The following is a 26,063-nucleotide window of genomic DNA, read 5'->3' as shown; positions in this document are numbered from 1 at the left end:
AGCTGGCGGAGTCAGCTTCTAATCTCCAGCTTTCTGCTACTACAGACCCGGAGGCAGCAGTGAAAGCTCAGTGTTTTAGATCCCGATTCCCTGCAGGGGAGACCTCTAGCTCCAGTCCCCTGAATTATGTCAGACATTTGGATAGTGAATCCACAAATGCAAACTGTCTCTGTGTCTTTTAAATAAACGCATAAATAAGTACGTCAAGAGGGCTAGCGTAAACATGACGCCTGTTCTTTCAGTTTGAAGGAACTGGGAGATCTCCAACTCAGAGAAGACATTAAGACTCTTGTTGCGCTGGGAACAAGCTCATGGCTTCTGTGAATTCCTCGTTGCTCCAGTTTCTGATAGTTAGAAGCAGTTAGTTGTACAAGCATGCCGCCCTCTGTTGTCCCAGAGAGTGATTCCTGCTCTCGTACGCAAGCTTTACACTTTCGCACTCTGGTTCAGTAACTATTTCTTACGGTGATAATCATAGCTGTTCAAATGTCAAATTTGAATCTTTTATAATGCTGACACAAATTGTAGAGTATAAAGGGAATACTACATATTTTTTTCTTCCCTGTTTAAAAAAAAACACAAAACAACTCTATTTTCCTCTTCGAGTGTTAATGTTGATGGATCAAGAATTGAACCAAGATGTGATGCATCTGGATGGTCTGATCCAGTTACTCTACAGTTCACTGCAATCATTTGCCTTGCGGACTTCACTTCCTGTAACTAGTCTTGGATGAAGTTGCTCCCTCCGCCACTAGTGAACTCTAGGCAAGGCAGTTAACACTGGCTGCATCAGTCATGGCCTTGGAATGTTCCCTTCTACCTGAATTTGCGTCCTAGAAAACCTGTGGCTGCTTACCTACTGAGGGCCACTTCCAACCTAAGGGGCGGTGATGGTTGTGGCAAAGCTATTGAATATTCTAATCATGAGCACACCCTTAGTCCTTTTATTGCATAAATGTTATTGCTTTTAAAGGGTGCTTAGTATGTGACGTGTTCATTCATCTGAACCAAGGAGTCGGGGTAGACAGAAGCTATAACCACTTCATTACTAAGGAAGGACCTGATGGAAAATGCAAAATCAACACATCCTCTTTCTTGCCTTGCAAGTGACAGCCCATGGAGTCTAGAAAATAAGAATGTGAAGGGAAACTACAGTGAGGCCATGTTTAGGTCGGGAATTTACTGTGGAATCACATTTGGGCTACTCTATTGCATTACCAAATGGTCCGTGCGAGTCTCATCTTTGGGTGAGATACAGTGAAGTGATGCTGATGTGTTGTTCCTTATTCCTAGGTGGCAACGTGCCAACCAGCCCTGCACAAACGTCTAGGGCCCCACTATATAGACAAAGTGCCTCTCCAGTAGAAGAATTGAGTGTATGAGAAAAGTGACATAAATATTAGCTCTTTCTTTGAAAAATATCAGGAAGAATTACATGATATGAGAGAAAATTACTTTTGGATAATAGTAAAGAAATCGGCTTAGAGAACTGGGCAGAGGCCAGAATGCTTGCTGGCTTTTGTTGTTGCTGTTGTTAATTGAAATAACAATATGAATTGTGTCCTCAGAAGTCAATTTGGTCTGTAGACATTACAAGTATTCGATAGATGCTCTTAAAGCAGTGTGTGAAAGAACACAGTGATGAGTCTTGTATAAATTACAGGGCAGTAAAATCCAACCCAGTCAGAATTTTGCACAGGTGTATTGAGGCTGACAATTCTAGTGAAATGATTGTGAACTTTTAGAATGTAGTAGGTTGGGTGAATAAGCATTGTGTCCACCTACGTGTGTTATCAGCTAGAGCTCTTGTACCCAACTGTGCATGACACACACCGTGATAGTTAATAGACTATGGATGGACAAAGAGAGGGTCAAAGTGAAGGGAAAAGGAAGAAACAATGTTTGAACAGGAGTAGGACTTCATGATTGTCGAAGCAGGTGTGGAATAATGGCAGCAAGGGGCTAGGAAGAACAGGTGGATGGTGTTGGTGCTGTAGGTGCCCAAGCACAGCTGGTGGATGGAGTTGGTGCTGTAGGTGCCCAGCAGAGCTGGTGGATGGAGTTGGTGCTGTAGGTGCCCAAGCACAGCTGGTGGATGGAGTTGGTGCTGTAGGTGCCCAGCAGAGCTGGTGGATGGAGTTGGTGCTGTAGGTGCCCAAGCAGAGCTGGTGGATGGAGTTGGTGCTGTAGGTGCCCAAGCACAGCTGGTGGATGGAGTTGGTGCTGTAGGTGCCCAGCAGAGCTGGTGGATGGAGTTGGTGCTGTAGGTGCCCAGCAGAGCTGGTGGATGGAGTTGGTGCTGTAGGTGCCCAAGCAGAGCTGGTGGATGGAGTTGGTGCTGTAGGGGCCCAAGCAGAGCTGGAAACGAGGGGTGTCCTGGTGTGCTCCAGCACAGGGGAGCAGCTGTGGCTTGCCGTAACTTCATTCATATAAAGAAATGGATGAGAAGACACAAATAAACGATAACTACCTGAGGAAATGTAATGCTAATTATCCTGACAGGTCATTACAACTTACATACATGAACTGAACACAGACCTCTACCAAAAATGTTTGAACATTGGGAGTCGGTGGAAAAGAAAACAAAAGGGGGAGGGAATAATAATGAAAAGTGCCGATCTCACTGGTGACAGATAGGAACAAATGTAAGTTTTCACAGGAATGATAGTGCTTCTCCTGGCTGCTTTTATTTTTTTAATCTTATTTCTCACAGGTTTCAAGCATTTGACCCCAAGGCGCCGTCCTGTTCAGCTGATCATGTTGGTTTTTCTCCACTTTCACGCATGAAACTGCTCTACTTGTGCCAGGTCTGCTCTTCCTGAGCCCACGCCTGCTGCTGAGAGAGTTCAGATCTTTCTTCTACATGGAGGGGCATCTGTACCTCTGTAATGAGGCCCCGGAGCTTTTTGCACAATTGTTAGCACACTGCAAGCTGAAAATACTGGGCTGAAAAATTTCACATTACCCACTTGCATTTTCTAGCAAGGATCTGAGTAGCGATTCTTCTCAGACATGGGCTAGCAACCTCTCTCCTCCCCATCTCCTCTCTCTTCTCTCTTAATAAAAGTGAATAAATTATGTGGAAAATGTCTAGACGCTGTCTTTCCTGCTATTAGTTCTCATTTGACTAACTTCTTCCACTGTCAGCACTCGTCCTTAGATTTCTATCTTATCTTTGTAAGAAAAAAATATCATTAGCATGTGATTGAGCTTCTGATAATTCATGCAATACATCAAGTAAAAAGACATTTGATATATTCGGCCAATTCTCAAAATAGAATACTATACCTTGGTACATTGTACCTTGGTATGAAGTGAGGAAATAAAAAGGTGTGATTTCTAATTCTTTTAAAACTCATGGTAATTGTTCACTAAGTTGATTATTTGAATTATACATAGGGAGTTGGCTTAGTTTATGTTTTTGTATTTATAACAAAATTATAGGCAACTTGTGAATAGTAATTGATTCAACGTATCATTCTGGAGACTGGCAAGTCCTGACTCATAGCACTGGCTTCTGGAAGGTTCCTCTTGCTTCATCGTCAGTGCAGTCTAGGGTCACACAAGTGTTGCTTCCTTGCCTCATAAGGGAATCACCCCCTGATGACATCATCTAATCCTCATTGCTTGTGAAGGCCCTGGCCACCAGATGACATTAAAATAAGACCTTGGGGGAGGAATGTTCCAACACATAAATTGCTGGGGAACCCAGTTCCATCATAGAGGGGTTGGCATTTCATGATCAGGCCCTTTAGAAAGTGGAGGGATGAGACATTAGTGTTGTGAGAAAAACTCTCAGGAGACAATGCCGCCCTGGCTTTTCCTTCTGGTGGCGTTGATTGCACATGGCCTAACTTGCTAGCTCTGCTTGGTTGTGAGATTGGGGAAATACCAGGTTGTCTTTCTCTTGGCAAAGCATAAAACTGAAATTAAGAAAGGAAACATGATGATTTCAGTATAATGATAGAAATTGGGTCTCTCCGGAGATCTAGCATTGGCAGTTCTTCCTCTTAGAAGATTCTTCAAGGTTGTCGATCCCTCTTGCTTGGAATTGCAGCTGGAAGATCAAGAGGTTTGCTTAAATTGACATGGGTTTTAGGTGTGTTGCCTTAACTCTGGAACAGCAAGTGCCCTGTGGCCCCTATGCCAGGGGCTTAGGAACAAGCAGACACCGGCTCCATGTGGACCCTTCATGTTTCTGACTCTAAGAAACTCTTACACAGGCGGTTATGAGGCATCGGGCTCCTCTGAACAGAGAGCCCACCACACTGTACTAAGGAATTAGTGTCTTTCCACTGTGGTGTTTTTCAAAAGGAGTCCCCTTCTCTGAGTTACACATCCCATGTTATGTTTAGATTGGCATCTTTGAAATAACTTAGGAGGGGGGAACTTTAAAATGGCTGGAAGTAAGAATCATTGTTGAAGCTGGCTACTGGTTACATGTATATTCCTTGACTCTGCTTTGGCACAAAACAAACCACCCATTGTTCTTTCCAAACGTAACAGACGATTGTGCCTCACACCACGCCTGCTCACTCAAGCAGGGTTCAGCACATGTGGATTGGGGTGTCCCAGGCAGGAGACTGCCTTGCTTATTTCAAGACCTGTTAATAGTCATTGGCTAAATTATTATTTTTCTACTAGTTTGCAAGATGATTACACAGCTCATTTGTCTGCTGGATTGCTTTTATAGATAGAAACTTTTGCTTAGCAATCATTTGGCTACTCTGGTGTTTTGTATAGAAAGCCAGGCCGAATGTCTATGATTTCTTTCTGACCAGGGGTGTCACGTTGGGAAGCTGCCAAAGTGACACGGCGCACCTGCAGACTCTCTGCTGCCCTCTGCTGGATTTACTCCACAGATACCCACTCTGATGTGTCCTGAAGGTTGTAAAGCAGTCGCCTCATGTTTTCATTACAATAACCTGTAGTTTTTCTCCCCAGGAGTCTATGCTTCGAAATATACTGTATTCTGAACATGTTGCACCTAACATCGATTTATTGTCTACTTAAATGAATAAAAATATTTCACTTCTGAGCACAACTTTTGATCAAAAGAGAAAGTTAGTGTCTCAAGATGAAATGGTCCGATACGTACATTCTTGCTCAGTTTTTATTTTTCACTGTTGGAGGTTCAGAAATTCATTTCATTTTCCAGGTTACATATTTTCAATTTACATTATAGTCAAAGACTAATGCTGCACTAAATAAAGAGCTCAGCAAATAAAAAGTGGAGAGACCGTAATTCCGCAGGAGTGTAGATAAGGGCTGTCCATGAACAGCAATCACATAGAAAATGATTTTGCTCATAAACAACAAACTTTAAGATATTCAGGTCAACAAAACCGTGATATGTAACATTCTTAATGAATATTTTGACAAAGATTTTAAACAAAACTTGAGAGGATATCATATCTGCAGCAAAACTGACACATGCAGGCGCTTCTCTTGGCTTTCATGAATAAGTGTAATGTGTGGTATTTGTCTTTATACATTCTTCTAATCTCTTTCAATGCAATGCCCTCCAATTCCAACTATTTTAAAATAAGTTGAAGAATCTCATTCTTTCTTTTTTAAGAGAGAGATTTATTTCTTTTTATTGGAAAGGTAGATATACAGAGAAGAGCAGAGACAGAGGACCTTCCATCTGCTGATTCACTCCCCAAGTGACCTCCACAGCTGGAGCTGAGTCGATCTGAAGCTAGGAGCCAGGAGCTTCTTGCGGGTCTCCTGCGTGGGTGCAGGGTCCCAAGGCTTTGGGCCGTCCTCAACTGCTTTCCCAGGCCACAAGCAGGGGGCTGGGCCAGAAGCAGGACTGCGGGATATGAACCGACACCTGTATAGGATCCTGGCGTGTGCAAAGCAAGGACTTCATTCACTGGTAATCAATGGAAAATTTTATTTTATGCTTCTCTGTGTATATATCACATTTTCTTTATCAATCTACTGATGGACACCCTCTGATGTCCATCAGATGACGGGTTCCACATTTTGGCTATTGTAAACTGTGCTACTATAAACTTTGTGGTATAAGCATCTTTTTGATACAATGTGCTTGGATTTTAAAGTGTTGACACTCTAACTTCTTTGGCTATTTTCCCTTATTGCCATCAGGAAGGCTCCTTGGGGCTTCCAACTCTTCCAAGCGTTCTACTACAGTCTCCTATATTGGCTTGTCTTTGGGTGGATGGCCAGGGAAGTGGGATAATCAGACCCTATCCATGTGAGTTGTGAGGCCCCGGGAGGGAAATGCGTTGGGCTCTGCTGTTATTGACGTTAGAACCAGTATGGTATTTCTGTAACTCGCCACTCCACTTCTTCAAACAGCATTTATAGCTGTTGGGACATCTTTCAATTCTGTATTCTAGTTTCTTACATTTTCTTCTGCAGCGAGCAGTTCCATAACCACATATTCTGTCCACTTCAAGCACAGCTCTCACTAGACAAGAGAAAAAGTCATTGTTATTGTTAACAGTGTCCTCGACAAAAAGGCACAGACCCTGGGCTGGGTGGCTGCCATGGACTACGGAGAGCATCAGGGAGGAGCGGCAGAGGTCACACATGCAACGACCTCTCCTGCGCCCAGTCTCTTCTGCTTCCCTAACTGATAGCTTCAGCCTCTGCTCACCATGTCAGGACGTTTTTAAAAGGGCATCACTTAGTTTACATCACAGCACCTCATCCTTGTGATGACTGGCCATGCTGTGAGGTAGTTGATCAAAACAGAATACCAGGTAATTGTGAGGTAATTCATAGAACAAGGTAATTTAATGAGAACAGTAGATTACCATATTAATGCAGAGCTACAAACTGGTCATTAATATTTTAAAGTAATATATATTAAAATCAAACTGTTTTCAGCTTCCCAAAGCAGCCAAAATCCAAAAAGGTAGCAGAGAATGGAAGACATCATGCTATCAAAGCAAAAATTCTTTTTTTTTTTTGCCGGTTACCAGGTTGTAAAGCCATGAGTAGACAGTCAGGTATTGTACTGTACTCTTAGTGTTGGATCACAAACAAGACAATGTGAGTAGAAAGGACAGAAGCACCAGAAAAGGAAACTATGAAACTGCATGAAAAAAGCCAAGTGAGAAAATCTATGATTATGAATATCTGGATCTTTCAAGAATAAATATTTTTAGTATCAGGTCACATTAGAGTCACAACCGGGGCAAACCAAAAGTGCTTACAGGAGTTGTGAGTTTGAGGGACAGAATTTTCAGTTACATAGAAACTGTACAAGAGGAAAAACATTAATTCAGAAGATAGTTGAAATAATCTTAAAGATTTCAAATAAAATATTAAAAAGTTAAGTGAATTTTTACTAATAAGAGATCAAAGGAACTAAATTTTAGCTTCATGTCGGTGTACTTTTGATATTAAAATTAAATTTTTATAAACTTATCTTCCATGAATAGTTTCTAAACTTTTTATTTCTTCAATTATTTGTCCTTTAACTTTGTTTCCTTGAGGGACACTCATCATTTTACTCTAAGAAAAAAGTACCCTTTCCTTTCAACCAAAATAGAGTTTTTATATTTTACAGATTTATTTCTCAAAACCAGGCCTTATTTTCTGAGACATGGAATTATTTGCCTTTTCATTTCTGGCTTTCAGAATTTATTTTAATGTCTCTGAAAGAGTCGCAGATGCTTTCATAGCTGACGCCCTTGTCATCCGCGGGTGCATCCAATCAGAACCTCGACTTAGGAGCTCCGGAAGATCTCCTACCTAGTTGGCTTGGAATCTGCAGCTCTCTTCAATGAGCACATCTCATTTAATTCCAGCAACATTACAATACCATGATCAAGTGTTATCATAGTGTAATTTAAAAGTTCTAAATAACCTATGGATTGGAGAACAAATTTTAAGTTAAAGCAATATTTTGAATTAGGTGAAAGGGATTCACTTGTTAAGTGAAAATAAAAATTCAATTCATTAAAATCTGTTGAACAACTTGCTAAACCATGATGCTCACTTTACGATTTTGAGCACAATATTTTATACAGTTTTCTTCACTCAGCTTAACTCATGATGTGGATTCTAAAGCTTCTTAGATTAACACTTCCCCTCCAAACCCAACATGACTATTTTACAGATTTATAATAGGGTTAGACTGTTACCACTATATTATTTTTACACTGTTGATGATGGTGTAAAGTAGCACAAACATTCCAAAGAGTTTTAAATTCCCTTTTAAAAAAATCTTAAAACTAGATATTGTTAAGCAATTGCAGTTCTTTTCACTGCTCTTAGCATGAAAATTCATGCTTACATAGAGTCTAGAAGCATAAATAAGTTTCCATGGCTGCTTCATTTTCAGTAGAATCAGGTTAGAAATCGCCCAAATATCCTGTGATGTATGCATCTGCTCATGGTAGATTCGTAAGGAAAGAACTACTGATAAACACAACTACTTGGAAGAATCTAGCAAATCCAAAAAGATTGTAGACTGTAAGAATCTGTCTATAGGAGCTACTGTTAGAGTGTTAGTATGATGTTAGTGTGATGTTAGTATGATGTTAGAGTGTTAGCATGATGTTAGAGTGTTAGTATGATGTTAGAGTGTTAGTGTGATGTTAGAATGTTAGTATGATGTTAGAGTGTTAGTGTGATGTTAGAGTGTTAGCGTAATGTTAGAATGTTAGCATGATGTTAGAGTGTTAATATGATGTTAGAGTGTTAGCGTGATGTTAGAGTGTTAGTATGATGTTAGAGTGTTAGTATGATGTTAGAATGTTAGTGTGATGTTAGATTGTTAGTGTGATGTTAGAGTGTTAGTGTGATGTTAGAGTGTTAGTATGATGTTAGAGTGTTAGTGTGATGTTAAAATGTTAGTATGATGTTAGAGTGTTAGTATGATGTTAGAGTGTTAGTATGATGTTAGAGTGTTAATATGATGTTAGAGTGTTAGTATGATGTTAGAGTGTTAGTGTGATGTTAGAGTGTTAGTATGATGTTAGAGTGTTAGTGTGATGTTAGAATGTTAGTATGATGTTAGAGTGTTAGTATGATGCTAGAATGTTAGTGTGATGTTAAAGTGTTAATATGATGTTAGAGTGTTAGTATGATGTTAAAGTGTTAATATGATGTTAGAGTGTTAGTGTGATGTTAGAATGTTAGTGTGATGTTAAAGTGTTAATATAATGTTAGAATGTTAGTATGATGTTAGAGTGTTAATATGATGTTAGAGTGTTAGTATGATGTTAGAGTGTTAGTGTGATGTTAGAGTGTTAGTATGATGTTAGAGTGTTAGTGTGATGTTAGAATGTTAGTATGATGTTAGAGTGTTAGTATGATGCTAGAATGTTAGTGTGATGTTAGAATGTTAGTATGATGTTAGAGTGTTAATATGATGTTAGAGTGTTAGTGTGATGTTAGAGTGTTAGCATGATGTTAGAATGTTAGTGTGATGTTAGAGTGTTAGTATGATGTTAGAGTGTTAATATGATGTTAGAGTGTTAGTGTGATGTTAGAGTGTTAGTATGATGTTAGAGTGTTAGTGTGATGTTAAAGTGTTAATATGATGTTAGAATGTTAGCATGATGTTAGAGTGTTAGTGTGATGTTAGAATGTTAGTGTGATGTTAGAGTGTTAATATGATGTTAGAGTGTTAGTGTGATGTTAGAGTGTTAGTATGATGTTAGAGTGTTAGTGTGATGTTAGAATGTTAGTATGATGTTAGAGTGTTAATATGATGTTAGAGTGTTAGTGTGATGTTAGAGTGTTAGTGTTAGGCAATGTTAGGCACCTTCATGCCAAGAAGCTGCTGCTTTGCTAGGTTGGGATGCATCTGGACCATTGGAAAACTCCACTTTAGCAATAAATGTGTTCCTTGTCCCTCTGTGACCTTGTGAACAGTGTCACAAGCCTTATCTATAGAATGCACTCAGGCGCAGGAGTGGCTCAATCATCCAGTCCCAGGAACAGCTAAGCCATAAAGATAATGTGTGTGGGAACGGACTGAGCTGTCTAGACCCAGGGGCCTTAAAGATAATGTGTCTGGGAACGAAGTGGACTGTTTGTACCTGGAAGCCCTAAAGATGATGTGTCTGATTGCTGTGTTTGAATTTGTGCGGGCTATGATGCATGTAACAACTGAAGGGGTCTATATAATCTCTAGCCTTTGCTAGTTCAGGGTCCGACCCTTCCTTGGCTGGCCTGCGTGCCCCAAGATCGGTCTGACCCCAGCATGCTGGCACAATAAACTCTGCTTGCTTTTGCATTGTCAGTGAGGCTGTTTGTCATTCATGGGAAATTGACAAAACCGGACCCTAACACTACCTTTTAGGATAAAAATGTAGAAACGAGAACAAGTTAGGAAGGGGTGGTGGGAGGACTAATGGTCTAACTCTAAAAGGGTAGTGTGTGGTGTTCGTGGTGAGGAGCCTGGCGTATCAGTGTTGAGATCCTGGTTTTGTTCTTGTATTTGACTCTGCAAAGTATTGCAAGGGGAATTGAGTAAAGGATGCAGAGGTCACACTGTATTTTTTTTTTCAGATGATTCTCAAAATAGAAAGTGTAATTTAAAGTTCTTGTCATCAGTCACTAACTGTAGTAGAATTAATAACAGTGGCCTTGGCAGATTAAGAGAAGAATGGCATGATTTTTGACACAGCAGAGTGAAATCTGTGCCTCAGTCCCAGGGAACATGATAGGGGATTCTTGATTAAACCAGGTAATTGTTTCAGTCTGTTCACTGTGCAGCAACAAGAGCACTTCAAGCTTGTTAATGTATAAGCAATAGAAATATTGTATTGCTCACTGTCCTGGAGCTGGTGGATCCAAGATCCAGGTACCAGAACATTTAGTATATGTTGACGTGTTGTGTTGCTGTGTCCTCCAGGGATACAGGAGCCAGGTATCTGCCTCACTCTCTTCACCAGGAGTAATGAACTCATTCATGAGGTTGAAGTTCTCCTGCAAACATATGTTCCCAACAGGTTCCTGCTCTTAATATCACCACAATAGGGGTTAGATGTCAACAAGAATGTTCGAGTTATACAGTCAGATCACAGTCGTGGCAGATTAGAGTTTAGAGTCAGAAGACAATTCGGCGGTTATCCAGTTCTTCTCAAAGGAGTAAAAAAAATTAGTTTGAGAAACATTAGTTTAAAAACAGGATCTAGGTCGCTGGAAATACCGGTATTTCTAACAGTTTTTACCATTCTTTACTCATCAGCAAATTTAAACCCAGGGTCGTGGAAAGAGGCAGTATCAGTGGAAGGGCTGGTGTCAAGACAAGTGTGTGACCCAGGAGTCGCCTTGATAAATAGATTGTTTTCCTACAAGGGTGTTTCGAAGAGTTCCCTTTGGAAAAACAATTGAAATGTAAATTCATTTTGGCAAATATAGTTGAAATCAATGCATAGATTTTTTCTAAGAATTTTGCATGAACTTCTAAGGTAGCCTCACACCTGTCACTTTACCGCCTATAATTCGTACTGCCATCCAAATGCCGGATAGAAACTCCGGACAGCCTGCCCCTCACTTGCTGCTCTCATTTCTTCCTTCTTTACTTCCTCCCTTGCTGGCTTCCTTTATTTTTAATTTCAAATGGACACATGCTCAGATAACCTAGGACAAATCTTTTACTGTAAATTTTAAAATACAGGCCAGGAGGCAGGGATAGTCAGCATTAGCTAATCACATTTTTTCTTCCAGATGAAGCACTTGAAAACCTGCTCAGCCGATTATTTTTATTGAAGTAAATGTGTGCTTACTGCAGAGGCAAAGGGACAAAGAATGGCTGTGTTGTTCATGCTTCTCTGCGATGCCTTTGTCTTCATACTTCATCTGTGCCCTCACTCTACCCGCAAGGCTGAAGGTCCAGGCAACATATCTTTGACTTCTTGCAGAGACCAACAATTTCTTCATTTTTATGACAACTTGTCAAGCATTTTCCGTTAAGCTTGTTGCATCTTTCATTAAAAAATTCATTCTTGGCTAGATAAGGGAAGGAGCCATCTGAATCATCTTTTCATACGTGCCTATTTTACCAGGTACATCATATAACAAGTTAGTAAAGATATCTTTACGAGTTATCCTAGACCCACATCTGGGGCAGGTGAAATATTTTCTGCTTGGCATTTTTGCATTTTTGCCACACAGAATGAGAACCCAGAACGAAGTTTTCTTTCAACATTTGTGACTAGGCTGTAGGGGGACTTTGGGAAATAGGTATCATCTTTTAAAATAAAATTCATTGTGTGTTAACATTAAAGGATCCACAGAAGCACTCTATGCACTTTCAGAGACAACTGCTTACTGGAAGTAAGGCACTAGCTTTGGAGAATGGAATTCACTGTGTCATGTGGGACTCTGTCACAGGATCCAACATTACAGCATGTGATTACGGGATGATCCAAGTTACGCTGCTTTAGCCAGTATCCCCACAGACATGGATGTGTAGACAGCTCTGAACTCCATCCATTTATTCCATTTTCTGTCAGTCTTCCTTATCTGTCTTATCCTCAACAACCGCACATGTTCAAAGTATCACACACTACTCTTCTTGATTTTCAACTTTTTTTCCCGCTAATTTTGTATTAAGCATGAGAACAGGCATCAAAAGGAATCTTTCCTAACATTCCTTTATTTCTTCAAACCTGGGACAGACCCTCCTGTATAACAGGGGGAGAGGCAAAAGCTATGTGGAAGAGACACGAGTAGGGCTGGCTTCTGCGGAATACTCTCCCACAATGCCACCAAGCATCCCTGTGCGATTGAGCACTGACTCCTCCCAAGTGTCCACTAAAATGGACTCTCTCTTTGGGCCTCCATTTCCAATCACCTTCCCTAAGCGGATGCTTTTACCTGGGGTCAGAAAGAAGAAAACAGCAAAGAGAAAGAGGAACATCCTCATGACTTGGAGAGTCCCGAGAGCTTGGCAGCACGTCCACGAAGAAGGCCAGCAGACGCCCACATTTATACCTTCCCGCAGACCACAAAGTGCCTTGCTCACAGTCTTGATCACTGAGCCTTGTCAGGAGGCCAGTGTGTGCTCCACTCTGCTGTGTGGTCTCCTGCGGTGTCACTCGGTGTTGTTTTATCTGATTCTAGAAAGTTCCCAGATGTTGGTGACTAGGTGTAGAGACACAAAACAGCCTAATGAAAGACCTGCTTGGGCTTCCAAGCAGTCCTCACTAACCCTGGCTGGTTCACGTGCAGTGAGGGTGATTCTAACTATTGCACTGCCGCCAGTAAATGTGGCAAAAGGTGCTTCAACTAGACTTGTGTTTTGTTAATTATTCACAAATGTGAATTTTGCATGCTTTAAATGTGACATACGTGATCTCCTTTAATTCTCGAGTATATTCTCATGTAATTGCAAGATTGGATATTTCATCAAAAGTGCATGTGTATTTTTATAGCATTTTGCTAAAATATTGGATATTTCACTGAGTATGTGTATAGTATTTTGATTATGAAAATATAAGTAGAGGTTTAAATCCTCTTAAATATCTTTTTTTTTTTTTTTTACGGAAAGGCAGATTGACAGAGAGAAGGAGAGACACAGAGAGAGATCTTCTGTCTGGTACTTCACTCCCCAAGTGGCCACAACAGCCAGAGCTGAGCTGATCCCAAGCCAGGAGCCAGGAGCTTCTTCCGGGTCTCCCACTTGAGTACAGGGTCCCAAGGCTTTGGGCCATCCCCGACTGCTTTTCCAGGCCACAAGCAGGGAGCTGGAAGGGAAGTGGAGCAGCTAGGATATGAACTGGTGCCTGTATCAGGTCCCAGTGAATGCAAGACATGGACTTAAGCCACTAGGCTATCGTGCTGGGCCCTCCATTTGATTTTTAATTACACTTACAGATTATGATACTCTATTTTCCTCCTTTTCTTATGCTTGCCATGTCATGATACTTACATATTAGAAAGTTAAACTTGCGACAGTGAAATGAATTACTATGCTTTTGTATCAAAATCACGATCTGTTTAACAAGATCACATGAGGTAGTCCTTGTTTTCCTCCAGAAAACTAAAGCTGAAAGAGGTAACGGGGATGACGAACTCCTTGTGCCTTGATGGCTGTGGCAGAGCTGTGTGTGACCCCAGAGTTTCAAATTCCTAGCCTGGTGTTCTGTCTCCTGTGCCAATAAGACTCATTCAGAGCCAAGGCTTCATGGTGCCAAGGGTTATGGATGCAAACCCTTGATCCTGGGAAATAGTGCATGAAATTATGCTTCGACTAATGCTTCTCTTCACCAGTTACAACCATACCTCATTACTTTCAAACATAAATGAGTCTTCCCTCTCTTAAAGAAATTACAAGCTTCTCAGATGCATTGCTGACTTCTCTTCCCAGAATTGCCCTCCCTGTGAGACGGTCATGAGCAGGAAGACGTTTTACTTTGCCTTTGCTTCTTTCTTCATTTTGGCTTTTTCATCAGGTATATGAAATGATGGGATTTTGATGGGCCAACACCATGAAGCTAGGAGAGTCCCAGATGAAGAGCCACAAAACCGAGTGAAGTGACCTCTACCGTGTTACTCATAGGCAGCGACTCGGCTGCGATCGAATTCTCAGAGTCCACCGCATATGGTGCTGTAATTTTTAAGTTTAACTTGTTTTTACAGATCAGTGCTCATCCTGAGAAACAGAATAAGAACTGTGTCTCTATCCTCCTCAGTACCTTGATGACCATGTTACATGCTGGGTTGGGAATACTGTTTCATGGTGTTATGCCCTGTTTTGGCTTCAATTTCTGAAATACATTTTGTTTTGAATTTAGAGGGCCAGGCAGAACTTGATTATTCCCAGTCATTTCCAGCAGGTAAGTTAAATCCCTTGCATGTATTTCTCACTTTCTGCATTTTACTGTCTGGATTCTGGCGGTGACCAGGAAGTGCATGTAGTGTGGGAAGCACAACTCCTGGGAATGTCTTTTCTCTCATGCTTCCGACATGATATTTGGGTTTTTCCATTTTATTAAAAAAAAAAAATCTTTCTTGCTGCACTCTAATATTTTCATAGAGATGTTGACTTTACTTTTTCCCATTAGCTAATATGTTAATTACACAGAAGTTATAGTTGTTAATTAGCACTGCTCGGATAACGAGGATGTCCGTCCGTTACAGGCTATGCTTTGGTTACACTAAGGGCGGCCACGAAAGCATGGCACTGAACTCAGTCTGATGCGGCAACAAGATTGCTTAGTGAAAGCTCACTTACATTGCGGAAGATCTGTGTACGGTGGATATGCCATCCATCTTTTTCTGTGAAGTCATCTTATACAGAGACACAGTACATTATAATAGAACCAAAATAAATACTTCTGTATAGTTGTGAACAAAAATGGCAAAACTTTTAGACAGAATTTCAGAATGAGTAACATGAAGGGTATTACCTCTCACGGACTGGTTACCGCATAACCAGGCAGTGCTAGCAACTTTACACAGCCTGCTTTATTTAAGCCTCAAAATATCACTATAAGGTAGACAGTATTATACCCCAAATACCCACACATAAAATGCTGTATTTGTCCACTAACAAATTAATAATGCAGAGAGAGAGTTCTAGAATTTCCAGCAGACAAATGAAAAAACTGAGTTAGGTAATTTATCAAAGACACATGGCATTACTCGTTCCAACAAGAGTTGAAACTAATTCTCTTGACTTCATTTTTTTAAAGATCTTTCCAGAATCATAAAATACTCTTCCCATATTCATGTAACAAACAGTATCCTCACGTATTTGTATCATTCTACAAGCCATCTTGTTTTTCTGTGGTTTACCTACTCATGCAGTTATAAACACCTGGAAAGTAGGAACTGTGATTACCACTTGCTTAAAATATGAATTCATTCAAATGCCATACTGAAAAAAAGCAGGAGTGTTTTGAAACCTTGGGGAAAGTTCTTGACAACAGCCTGTAATCAGCCACCTAAGCTTTCCCCGTGTTGTGGACTCCGTCGCGTCCCACTTTTCAGCAGCACACATGGCAAGCCCTCTTAGCAGCATCTTCTTAACACAGGTGAGTTTGCTGTTTGTGAGCCATGCCGGCTTGGTCGGGGCAAGTGCAGGAAGGCGTGCTTGGAGAAGGAGCGGATTGCTGGGAGCTGCAAGCTGAACTACTTCTGCTGCCGGCCGAAGCGCTGACGGCCAGGACAGCACCGGTGGCCTCGGTGACTGTAGCACCATCCTGCGTCTCTCCTTGCCTATGGAAGAAAGGGGTTAGCTCACAATGTTCTGTAGAAGTCACATAAACAATGGGCTGTGTAACTTTTGCTTTGTGAAATAAAATCTTACAGTCTTATTCTTGGTGACTCAAAATGATCACTCAGTTTAACGTGTAAGATTTAATGGAATTTTGCTCCGTGTTTGGATCTGCCGGTCTTCTCTCTGGGCTCGGATCCATTTCTTGTCCTTCCCACAGCTCCTCTGCACACACAATGCCCCGCCTTCATCCTCCTGCCTGGTTTCAGGAAATACAGCTGTCTGGTGGGATGAACGGAGCACTCAGAACACTTCCCCCTGCTGTGTGTTCTCCATGTCCCACGGCCAAGCCCCTGCCACTGTGACACACTCACCTGGTGATCCACTGGAGCCTGGTTTCTGCCAGTCTGGCTGACGTCAGGCCTCGCACCGAGTCCTCCTCTGTTTCTTCAAGTCAGAGGGTCCTGGGGAGTCCAGCTGTGTCTAAATTGGCCTTGCATCACCTCTCCAGTTTTGCATTCCCAGCTTTACTATTTATTTATTTTATTAAATTTATTTTATTATATGGCTTCATAGGCTCTGGGATTTTCTTTTCCCCCTCCTCAATTCACCTCCCCTTATTGATTTCCCCTATATGATTACAATAGTATATTCATTCAAAAATAGTCAGAGGCTCATCATTCTGCTATTTAAGTGTAGCTTGACTTTTTCTTGGGTTCTATGGGTACTTAGGAAAGGGTTCTGGTCTCAGTTTTGTTGAGGCTGTTGGAGGGAAGGGTCTCCTCTACAACAGGTGGGTTGAGGGGTGCAGAGCGAAAGAGTAAGGGTGTGGACTTGTCTTCTGGAAACTGTATCTATGATATGCATAAATATGTTCTCTTTACATTCATATAAACATTTTTTTCAAAGAGAGAAATATCAGAGAAGAGGCCCTGAATTTGGTTTTCTCTGGAAAGATCTGCGTGGTATTAAGTATACTTAACCAACTTGTTCACCATGGCTGCAACCCTTTCATTAAAAACAGTGCATTGGGGATTGGTGCGGCAACATAGCATGTCTCCTGCCAGTGTGACCAGCATCCCATATGTACGCTGGTTTGCACCTCAGCTGCTCCACTCCAGATCCAGCTCCGTGCTTATGGCCTGGGAAAACAGCGAAAGATGACTCTAGTCCTTGGGCCCCTGTGCCCACGTGGGCAAGCCGGATGAAGCTCTTGGCCTGTGGTTTCAGAGTAGCTCAGCTCCAGCACTGTGGCCATTTAGGGTGTAAACCATCTCTCTCACTCTCTTTCACTCTCTCCTTTCTATAACTCCGCCTTTCAAATAAAAATAATAATTAAAAAACCCATAACAACTCCCATGCCACAAAGAAGCAATCATATTATCATACTAACAGTGTATAACTACCTTTTGGTTGATGTCCTAGCCGCTTCAGTTCTGATCCAGTTCCCTGCTAATGGTCTGAGAAAAGAAGTGGAGGCTGGTGCAAGTTCCAGGCCCCACATTAAGACCTGTGAAACTTCTGACTCATGGCTTTAGCTACCCCAGGATTGGCCAAATTAGAAATAGAAAACATCTTAGCATTTGCATATTCACTGACTCAGCTAAGCAATGAACAGAGAAGGATGAGGAATATAGACATACATAGGCCACTTTCAGGGGCTACCCCGGTCCTCAAAGTCTGTCCATGGGGAGCAACAGAGCAAGCAGGTACTCAGCAGGCCAAGAGCCCAAGCACAAGCATGCAGGAAGTGCGTGACCCAGAGAGGGAGCCCTTCCCAGGACAGGCTTTATGAGGCCCCAAAGAGAGTGGTTATGGAACAACACAATCCCCCACTGTTGGGCCAAGCAGACGTGACTCCAGCATGCTGCCAGGTCAAGCAGAAAATGCCATTCAGGAATGTTCGGAATGCGAATAACCTTCACCTTGTCTGTGGGCAGAAGTCGCTGAGGAGCAACTGACTACCCTCTCCCATCCCCCACACCTAAGATGCCTGCAAACCCTACGCTGTACACCTTGGGCAGCCGTTTCTCCCACATGGTCACCCTGCCGTGTAGAAGTGGTCCCACCAGTGAGCGGTCTGTCGAGACTATCTCTCTTTAGTAATAAAACTCTTTTCCTGAGCTAAAACATTCTCTCGATTGTTTTCATATTACTTCATCCTTTACCAGTGGGCTGCTACTCTCCAGCTCTGAGAAATAGCCTTGCCAGTAGGCCCTGGCAACTGGCAGTAAATCTCATGCATTTCCTGGCGTGTGGTGTGGTAGTGTGGCCCAGATTTAACATCCACTCTCTCAGGTAATGATGGGTACGTATTCTTTAATGAGTAGCTGGGTACTCATTAAAGATGGGGGAGGCATGGCTTCCAAACTCGTGGCCCTAAACTGGCTGCTTAGACCATAACATTTATTTTAAGATTTCCAATATAATGTAAGTGTTGTGTCCGTTGCTATCCATCTTTCGCATTACCAATAGAGGCTTCTTCACTTTCCGGTGTGCTAGTCTCCATCTATGAGAATATCTGTATATACATACTTACCTGTAGTTACGTGTGTGTATGTAAATATATATATGTATTTATTTGTCTTGCATTTCGCACACATTGCGGTATGAGTTATACTCCTGAATACGGGGAATACTTCCAATGAAACTGTTAAATATACTCTGACAACAGAATACTAGACTTCTACGATTATCTATACCCACAATGCCATGATACACTTCAACAGCATGTGACTGTGGGGAGGGATTATACTATTGTAAAATGGGGGAAAGTTGAGGAGGGGTCCCTGTACCTATTGAACCATACTATGAAAAATTTAAAAAAAAAAAAAAAACAGAAACAAATAGAGGCGTTAAGTAGGAATTTCGACGTACAGGTGTACTTTCTCTTGGTTTCTAAAGCCTTACTTTGTTTGTTAGAGGGCCTGGTGCTTACCGGCAGACAACACTGTCTCTGCGCTAACGGATTTTTTTTCCAGTCTTAATCCGATTTTGTTCCTGACTCTCCTGAAATTCTGATTCCATTTATTTTCTTTGCATCCAGGGACTTTTCCTCCATTTCGCCACTAGGTGGCAGATAAACAGAAGGAGATCCCGACACAGGCAGTAACAAGAATGGGATTTTTATTCCTAGAAGATGTATGGGGGGGGAAAGGGGGGAGAGGAAAATCCCTATACCTACAAAATGTATCTTGAAAAATAATAAAAAATAAATTTAAAAAGAAAAAAGGGATACAATTTTAAAATTAGTATGTTAAGTGAAATAAGACAGGCACACGAGGACAAATAACTGCGTATCACTTGCGTACATTAAAGAAACGGTCTGAACTTTGCCAGGAGCTGGTATGGACTAACACAGTGAACACATGTGCAAACGCAAAGGCTGCTTGCTTGATCTGACGGACTCACACTGTGTTAGGTTTAGGGGCAACTGAGAGCAAGCGAGAGAGGCTTTTATTTCAGGTCAAGAGTTGTATTAGTCAGGGCGAGAGAACCTGAAGGAAGCTCCCTGGCAGGAGTTGGCCCATGATCGCTTCTTCATGGTGGGTGACCATGTGAGGGAACTGAGCACCCAGGGTGTACAGCCCTGGGCTGTACATGTGGGCATGGGGTGGGAAAGGCAGCTCCCTGGGTTTGCCTGTGGGTGACCTGTAGCACGCACTCATCACTTTTTGTGCAGAGACAGGGTTAGACGATCCGGCATTCAGGATGGGAGTACCAGCTTCAGTTTCACAAGGCTGTCACGTCTGATCTGCCCAACCTAACACTGTACACATGTTCAAACATTGCAATGTATCCTACAATATTTTCAGAAAAAAATTGAAACTTAAAATGTTAGCTTAAGAAATCCAATTTAGAGGTATAGGAGTGCTGAACTCTAATTTTTACAATTATCTAATGATTATTTTTCTAGATCTATTATAAAATATTGGATGAAGATGATTTGGAATCAAAGCAATATAATGCAATAAAGTCAAGTAATCTAGGAAATACATATCAGAAATTACATAGAGAAAATTGGATTCTTAAGTATTTTTTGAAAGATTCTTTTTTTAAAACATTTCTATTGCATTTCATTTTTTTTAATTAATTACATTGCATTATATGATACATTTTTTATGCACTGGGATCCCCCCGCCCCTCCCCGCACCCTCCCCCACGGCGGATTGCTCCACCTTGTTGCATTTCCATAGTTCAAATTCAGTTGAGATTCTGAAAGATTCTGAAGTTGTAAATATAGTTTGGAGGTTTTGTTAGACAAGGTCCACTCAGAAAAACCAAAAGTGTGCTGAGTATTTGAAACAGATAAATGTAGACGTTTTACTTAGCCATCAAGCCACCAGTGAAGACACTGCTGGTACATTTTGAGTACCTGGATGGGATATCCATCTAACTATTTATTTGCTTATTTATTGATAGCCCTGCTTACCCCCACCCCACCCCACCCGTGGTACTATAACTCCTGAGGAAACTGATTTCTCTGGTACTTGGGTGTCTATCAGTCAACTGGAAGACCTGGATCAAGTCCTGATAGATACTTGTGGAGTGAACCAGCAGATAAGAATTTCTCTCTCTCTCTGTTTCTGTGTAAGTCACTCTTCTTATTTCATTCTCTCTCTCAAGTGCAGAAAAGATAAACTGAGGAAAACTAATGGGAGTGATTGGTTAATTAGGCCCTGGAAGTTTACAAAGGCACAGAAGATGAACAACACAAGGAGTGGGCTGCTTACTTCTGGCATGGTTTGTGATAATGAGACAGTGCATTTAGTAATTGCACCACACAGTGGTGCTCACAATTTTAAGGAAGGAATGTCCTGTGATGAGTTTACACAAGCAAAATAGGAGCCAAAGTTCACACTTCTGCAGAGGAGATGTTGTCAAACAGGTTCTGGGATGACCAAAGTACACAGCAAATCACGTCACAGGCCCTGGTCCTCTTTACCCCCGGCTGCTGCTCGCTGAGAAAGCCAACAGAAGCTAGGGTTTGGAGATGGAGACAAACCCTGGATACTACTGGACTTCTGCTCACAGGAATTAGGGACCAAAGCAGGGGATGCTTCTCCTCTGTTTTGCTATTACACTGTAGAATCTTCCATTACAAGCACTACAAAGAAGCTAACTGGCCAAGAAGTCTGGCAAATGCAATTTTCTGATTCTCAGCACAAAGTGACAGAGTAGAGCATGTCATAGTCTTAGGCAACTAGTTCAGGGTCAGGAGCTTGGAAGCCATGCCTTCCCTACCTATTTAATTCTTTCTGCTCATCTGTAAACAAAGACACTCATATATCATCACTTGGACTCTGAGAAGGGCAGTGTTGAGTTGTTGCATTACCAGTGCCCACTCAGGCACCCATAGAGGCCCACGGTAGGGAGGGGCTGTCTCTTGGTCAAGTGCTTCCGTTACTCTCACACTCTGAGTCTAGGCCTTCCCGGTACCTGCTTGCTTTCTGGCTTCCCTCAGACAGACTCTGAGGACAGGTAGCCCCTGAACATGGTCTCAGAATATCTGTATTTCTCACCGTTTATTCACTGCTTGGACGAGTCAATGAAGATGCAATGCTTGTATTTCTAATTTGTATTCATTCGAGAGTTCCAGGAGAGGTGAGGTCTAACAATAATGGAATGTGGACAGAGAAGCCAGGAAAAGGTGAATGTTGGCAACTTTACTGGTACTGTCTTGGTTGCTTGCTGCGCATCTGCTAGGATGACTGACATTGCTGGGGAAGCTGGGGACGTAACACTTCAGTGTAATGGATGGATTTCACAGTCATGATCATTTGCGTCTCACAGGTTCTCAGTTAAGAAAGGCTTCAGACAGTAACTTTTTTAAAAAGCTTTATTTATTTACTTACTTATTTGAAAGGTGGATTTATTAAGAGAAGAAGAGATAGAGAGAAAGATCTTCCCTCTGCTGGTTCACTCCCCAAGTGGCCACAACAGCCGGAGCTGAGCGGCCCCAAGCCAGAAGCCAGGAGTTTCTTGCAGATCTCCCATGTGGCTGCAGGGTCCCAAGGCTTTGGGCCATTCTTGACTGCTTTCCCAGGCCACAAGCAGGGAGTTAGATAGAAAGTGAAACATGCAGAGCATGAACTGGCACCCATATGGGTTCCTGGTGCATGCAAGAGAAGGATTTAGCCGCTAGACCATGATGCTGGACCCTACAGTGACTTTTCATTTGCTAATTTCTAGTGGGCACTGCCATTACCAACCTTGGATAACAACTCCCTAACATATCCTAGAGTTGTCTAGCATGATCTCTCTTGTGCTCCACACAAGTATAGAGGCTTAAAGCCCAGAGAAGCTGAGGAAGAAGTGCTTCCAGACATTTCTCTACAGGTGACAACTTGAATCGTGGCTTTATTGAGAAAGAATGTATAATAAGTTGAGTGAAACACACATGCATGAATTCCAGCAAGAAGAACTGGAAAGAATCAGCAAAGGGGACTGTGTAGAAAGGAAGAAGCAAAATGTAAAACACCTGTGCAAAGGGGAAGAAATTATTAATAGGAGATGAACTGTCTTGTAAAATGTTTCAGAAAAAAAAAACAGTCTTAGTTGCAGCTCATCATAGGTAGTCCTAGAATCTTAGGAAGAGAATCATGGTCAAGAGGTCTCTAAAAAGTCACAATTTGTGTCGTTGATTTCCAGAGCTATGACGAAGGCAGAAAGAATGGAAAGGCAGCAGTGATGGCAAACGAACACTTGCTTTCAAAGCAGTTGGCACTGAAGGGGAGCAAGACGAGAGAGAGAAGGGCAGGCGAAGTCCTGAATGCATTTAAGCAGCTGGTCTGATTGGAGGGCGTTGTTATAAGCAGCTGGTCTGATTGGAGGGCGTTGTTATAAGCAGCTGGTCTGATTGGAGGGAGTTGTTATAAGCAGCTGGTCTGATTGGAGGGCGTTGTTATAAGCAGCTGGTCTGATTGGAGGGAGTTGTTATAAGCAGCTGGTCTGATTGGAGGGAGTTGTTATAAGCAGCTGGTCTGATTGGAGGGAGTTGTTATAAGCAGCTGGTCTGATTGGAGGGCGTTGTTATAAGCAGCTGGTCTGATTGGAGGGAGTTGTTATAAGCAGCTGGTCTGATTGGAGGGCGTTGTTATAAGCAGCTGGTCTGATTGGAGGGAGTTGTTATAAGCAGCTGGTCTGATTGGAGGGAGTTGTTATAAGCGGCTGGTCTGATTGGAGGGAGTTGTTATAAGCAGCTGGTCTGATTGGAGGCAGTTGTTAAAGATTTTCTGGATCGAGCACAAAACCTGAGTCTGTTCTTTTCATTGGAACAGATCATTTTATTCATGCATTTTCTCCTGCCATACTTTCCAGAATAAAATGTTGCGGCATAATAAAGACATGTAATAAAATCAGCACTTCTTTTCCAAGACACATTTTATTTCTTATTTTAAAACTCTTCAGATATATATCATTTCAGAAAAGTTTCTACTTTTCTCTCTTTTATTTTTCTCTCTCCACAAGGTATCTCTGCTTCCAAGTACCAGCCAGCTTGATGCTGCTCAGCTTTGGAGCTCAGACAAGCTCTGACGACTTCAGGGTGACGTGTTCATCGGCCGTGGGTGGAGCTCTGACGACTTCAGGGTGACGTGTTCATCGGCCGTGGGTGGCATCTCAAACTCAGTTTGCAAAGGCATTCGCTAGAGCAAATCGGGGAGTTTTGTTTCTCTTGTTGTAAAATTATGTGCTATAAATCTTATATGATTAAGGTGATCTATAAAATATTTTGACTTCTCCTTGGAATTCACATTTTTGTAAATTAGAAGAAACGTCTCATTTTATCCTGGATGTTTCCTTGAAAGGACAAAGATCACGTGATCACAGAGGAATGTGGAAATGTGTCCATTCTTTGTGCAATTGGTCTGAACTTCCTCTTTCACTCAAATATTAACTTGAGCTGTTAAGAACCATCTGTTGGTTCACTCCCCGAGTGGCCACAATGGCCAGAGCTGAGCCAATCCCAAACCAGGAGCCAGGGGCCTCTTCTCGGTCTCCCATGTGGGTGCAGGGTCCCAAGGCATTGGGCTGTCTTTGATTGCTTTCCCAGGCCTCAGGCAGGGAGCTGGATGGGAAGCAGGGCAGCCAGGATTAGAACTGGCGTCCATATGGGACCCTGGCGCGTGCAAGTCGAGGACTTTGACCGCCAGGCCTTCATTGATTTTACACCCAGAGTATCTCATCTTTTCATCTCTCTCATTCCTGTAGTTGATGTTCACTTTTTTAATTCTTCCTCATTTTTTGACAGCAATAAGGTGTTAGCGCAGCTCTGCAGCCACCGATCTTTACTTCAAAGCTAAGGCACTCAGCTTCACAGCGACCACTCAGCCTGGCACAGGCTCGTCTCCTATGAATTGCTCCCCAAGCTGTGCAAAGTAAGAAATTAGTCTTTAATCATCTAGTTATTAGTTATGAAGGCCATTAGGATTGCTTATTATCAGATCTCCTACAGTTGATAAGATGAATCTGGGAATGATAAACAGGTGTTAAACATGTGTGAACTAAAACCCTTGGTGCATAGGCGGACAGAAAATATTAGTGCATATTCACAAAAGTAACAACTCTGACGGGAAATAGGCCTATGCCAGCTGCCATTTACATGAAATATTATTAAAATATACACATTAGAACTAGGACCAACAAAATGAAATTGTAGGAAGTTAGATTTCTGCTTTAAATATAGGAAATTTTTATGGTTATAAATTGGGGATTTTTTTGAATTACAGATCACAGAAATTTATTGAGGAACTTGAGCAATTAATTTTTCTTGGATATATTTAACTTGTTAAAATACTTAATTTGAACAAATAAAGGAAAATAATGACAGGAATAAGCAACTGTAAAAAAAACTAATAGTTTAACATAGCACAGTAACATGGTTGCCCCATTTGAACAGTAATATAAAGAGATTGTTAAAATATCTGTAAGAAGTCATTTTTTCTTCTAGGCCTTTTGCAAAAAAAAACCTCAGGATTTAGGTGGGCAAATGAATCCCTAGCTAAAAAATGTCAATTTTTATCTTCATGTTTCTTTATGGCCACGTGAATATGTTTGAAGCAAGGAAACAGGAGTGGAAGGGAAAAGTGAGCGATTTCTGCATCCCCCTTTCAACTATATGCTGTAACTGAGTACGGAGAGCGGTAGACTAGTGGCCTAGCTCCCCTCTGCAAGAGGCTGCTTTCCCCATTTCCAGTCAAATAAAAAGGCCATGCCTAGGCAGAAGCAGGTTGGTTGCTTGACTCGCAGTGTTACCTAGCAATAGCTTAGAAATGAATTTTCCCCCGTTCCTTACTGTAAAGTGTAAAACGGAAGCAAGAGAAATGTGTCCTTGTTGTTTCCTCCCACATGAAAAAATATGCTAGAAAATATCTAAACCAACTGTTGTTTCAGAAGGGAAGCAATAATGAGATTCAGCTAAGAGGCCACGGAGACTGATACACACCCTAGTGTGGTTTGGTGAACAGCCTTTCACACAATTGGCTCACTTACTTTGGACTCCTACATGAAAGATAAATAAACTGTATGTGTTCAGTAACTCTGTTTTTTTAAAGATGTATTTTATTTGTATTGAAAAGTCATATATACAGAGAGGAGAGACAGAGAGGAAAATCTTCATCAAAGAGCCGCAACAGCCAGAGCTAAGCTGATCCAAAGCCAGGAGCCTGGAGCTCTTCTGGGTCTCCCACGTGGATGCAGGGTCCCAAGGCTTTGGACCATTGTCCACTGCTTTGTCAGGCCACAGCAGGGAGCTGGATGGGAATCAGGGCAGCTAGGATTGCAACAGGCAGCCATATGGGATCCAGGCACATTCAAGGTGAGAACTTTAGCCACTAGGCTACTGTGCCGGGTCCCAGTAACTCTAATTTTAAGTTTGCCATTAGAAAGTCAGTTCTGCTCTGCT

At 41.8% G+C, this 26,063-nt stretch overlaps 3 protein-coding genes across 3 annotated transcripts; 1 reads left to right on the top strand and 2 right to left on the bottom strand.

The window, feature by feature from the left end:
* Window positions 1-6,215: 6,215 nt before the first annotated feature.
* LOC131480730 (beta-defensin 104A-like) lies at window positions 6,216-10,910 on the bottom strand. Its single transcript, XM_058666662.1, has 2 exons — window positions 10,766-10,910; window positions 6,216-6,439 (listed from the first exon to the last, which is right to left on the bottom strand). Exons 1-2 carry the CDS (start codon window positions 10,899-10,901, stop codon window positions 6,216-6,218), a joined length of 360 nt encoding a protein of 119 aa, XP_058522645.1. The 5' UTR covers window positions 10,902-10,910.
* An 899-nt stretch (window positions 10,911-11,809) lies between these two features.
* On the bottom strand, window positions 11,810-12,865 carry LOC105942129 (beta-defensin 106A-like). Its single transcript, XM_012928608.3, has 2 exons — window positions 12,817-12,865; window positions 11,810-11,946 (listed from the first exon to the last, which is right to left on the bottom strand). The coding sequence occupies exons 1-2, from the start codon at window positions 12,863-12,865 to the stop codon at window positions 11,810-11,812; spliced, it is 186 nt and encodes a 61-aa protein (XP_012784062.3).
* A 1,382-nt stretch (window positions 12,866-14,247) lies between these two features.
* Window positions 14,248-16,121, top strand: LOC105942128 (beta-defensin 12-like). Its single transcript, XM_012928607.2, has 3 exons — window positions 14,248-14,393; window positions 14,736-14,777; window positions 15,978-16,121. The coding sequence occupies exons 1-3, from the start codon at window positions 14,333-14,335 to the stop codon at window positions 16,100-16,102; spliced, it is 228 nt and encodes a 75-aa protein (XP_012784061.2). The 5' UTR covers window positions 14,248-14,332; the 3' UTR covers window positions 16,103-16,121.
* The last annotated feature ends 9,942 nt before the right edge of the window (window positions 16,122-26,063 follow it).

This window comes from Ochotona princeps, chromosome 7 (assembly GCF_030435755.1).
Source record: "Ochotona princeps isolate mOchPri1 chromosome 7, mOchPri1.hap1, whole genome shotgun sequence".
NCBI classification, from domain to species: Eukaryota; Metazoa; Chordata; class Mammalia; order Lagomorpha; family Ochotonidae; genus Ochotona; species Ochotona princeps.
The sequence above is the reverse complement of the archived record's forward strand: the minus strand, read 5'-3'. Positions and strand labels throughout refer to the sequence as shown.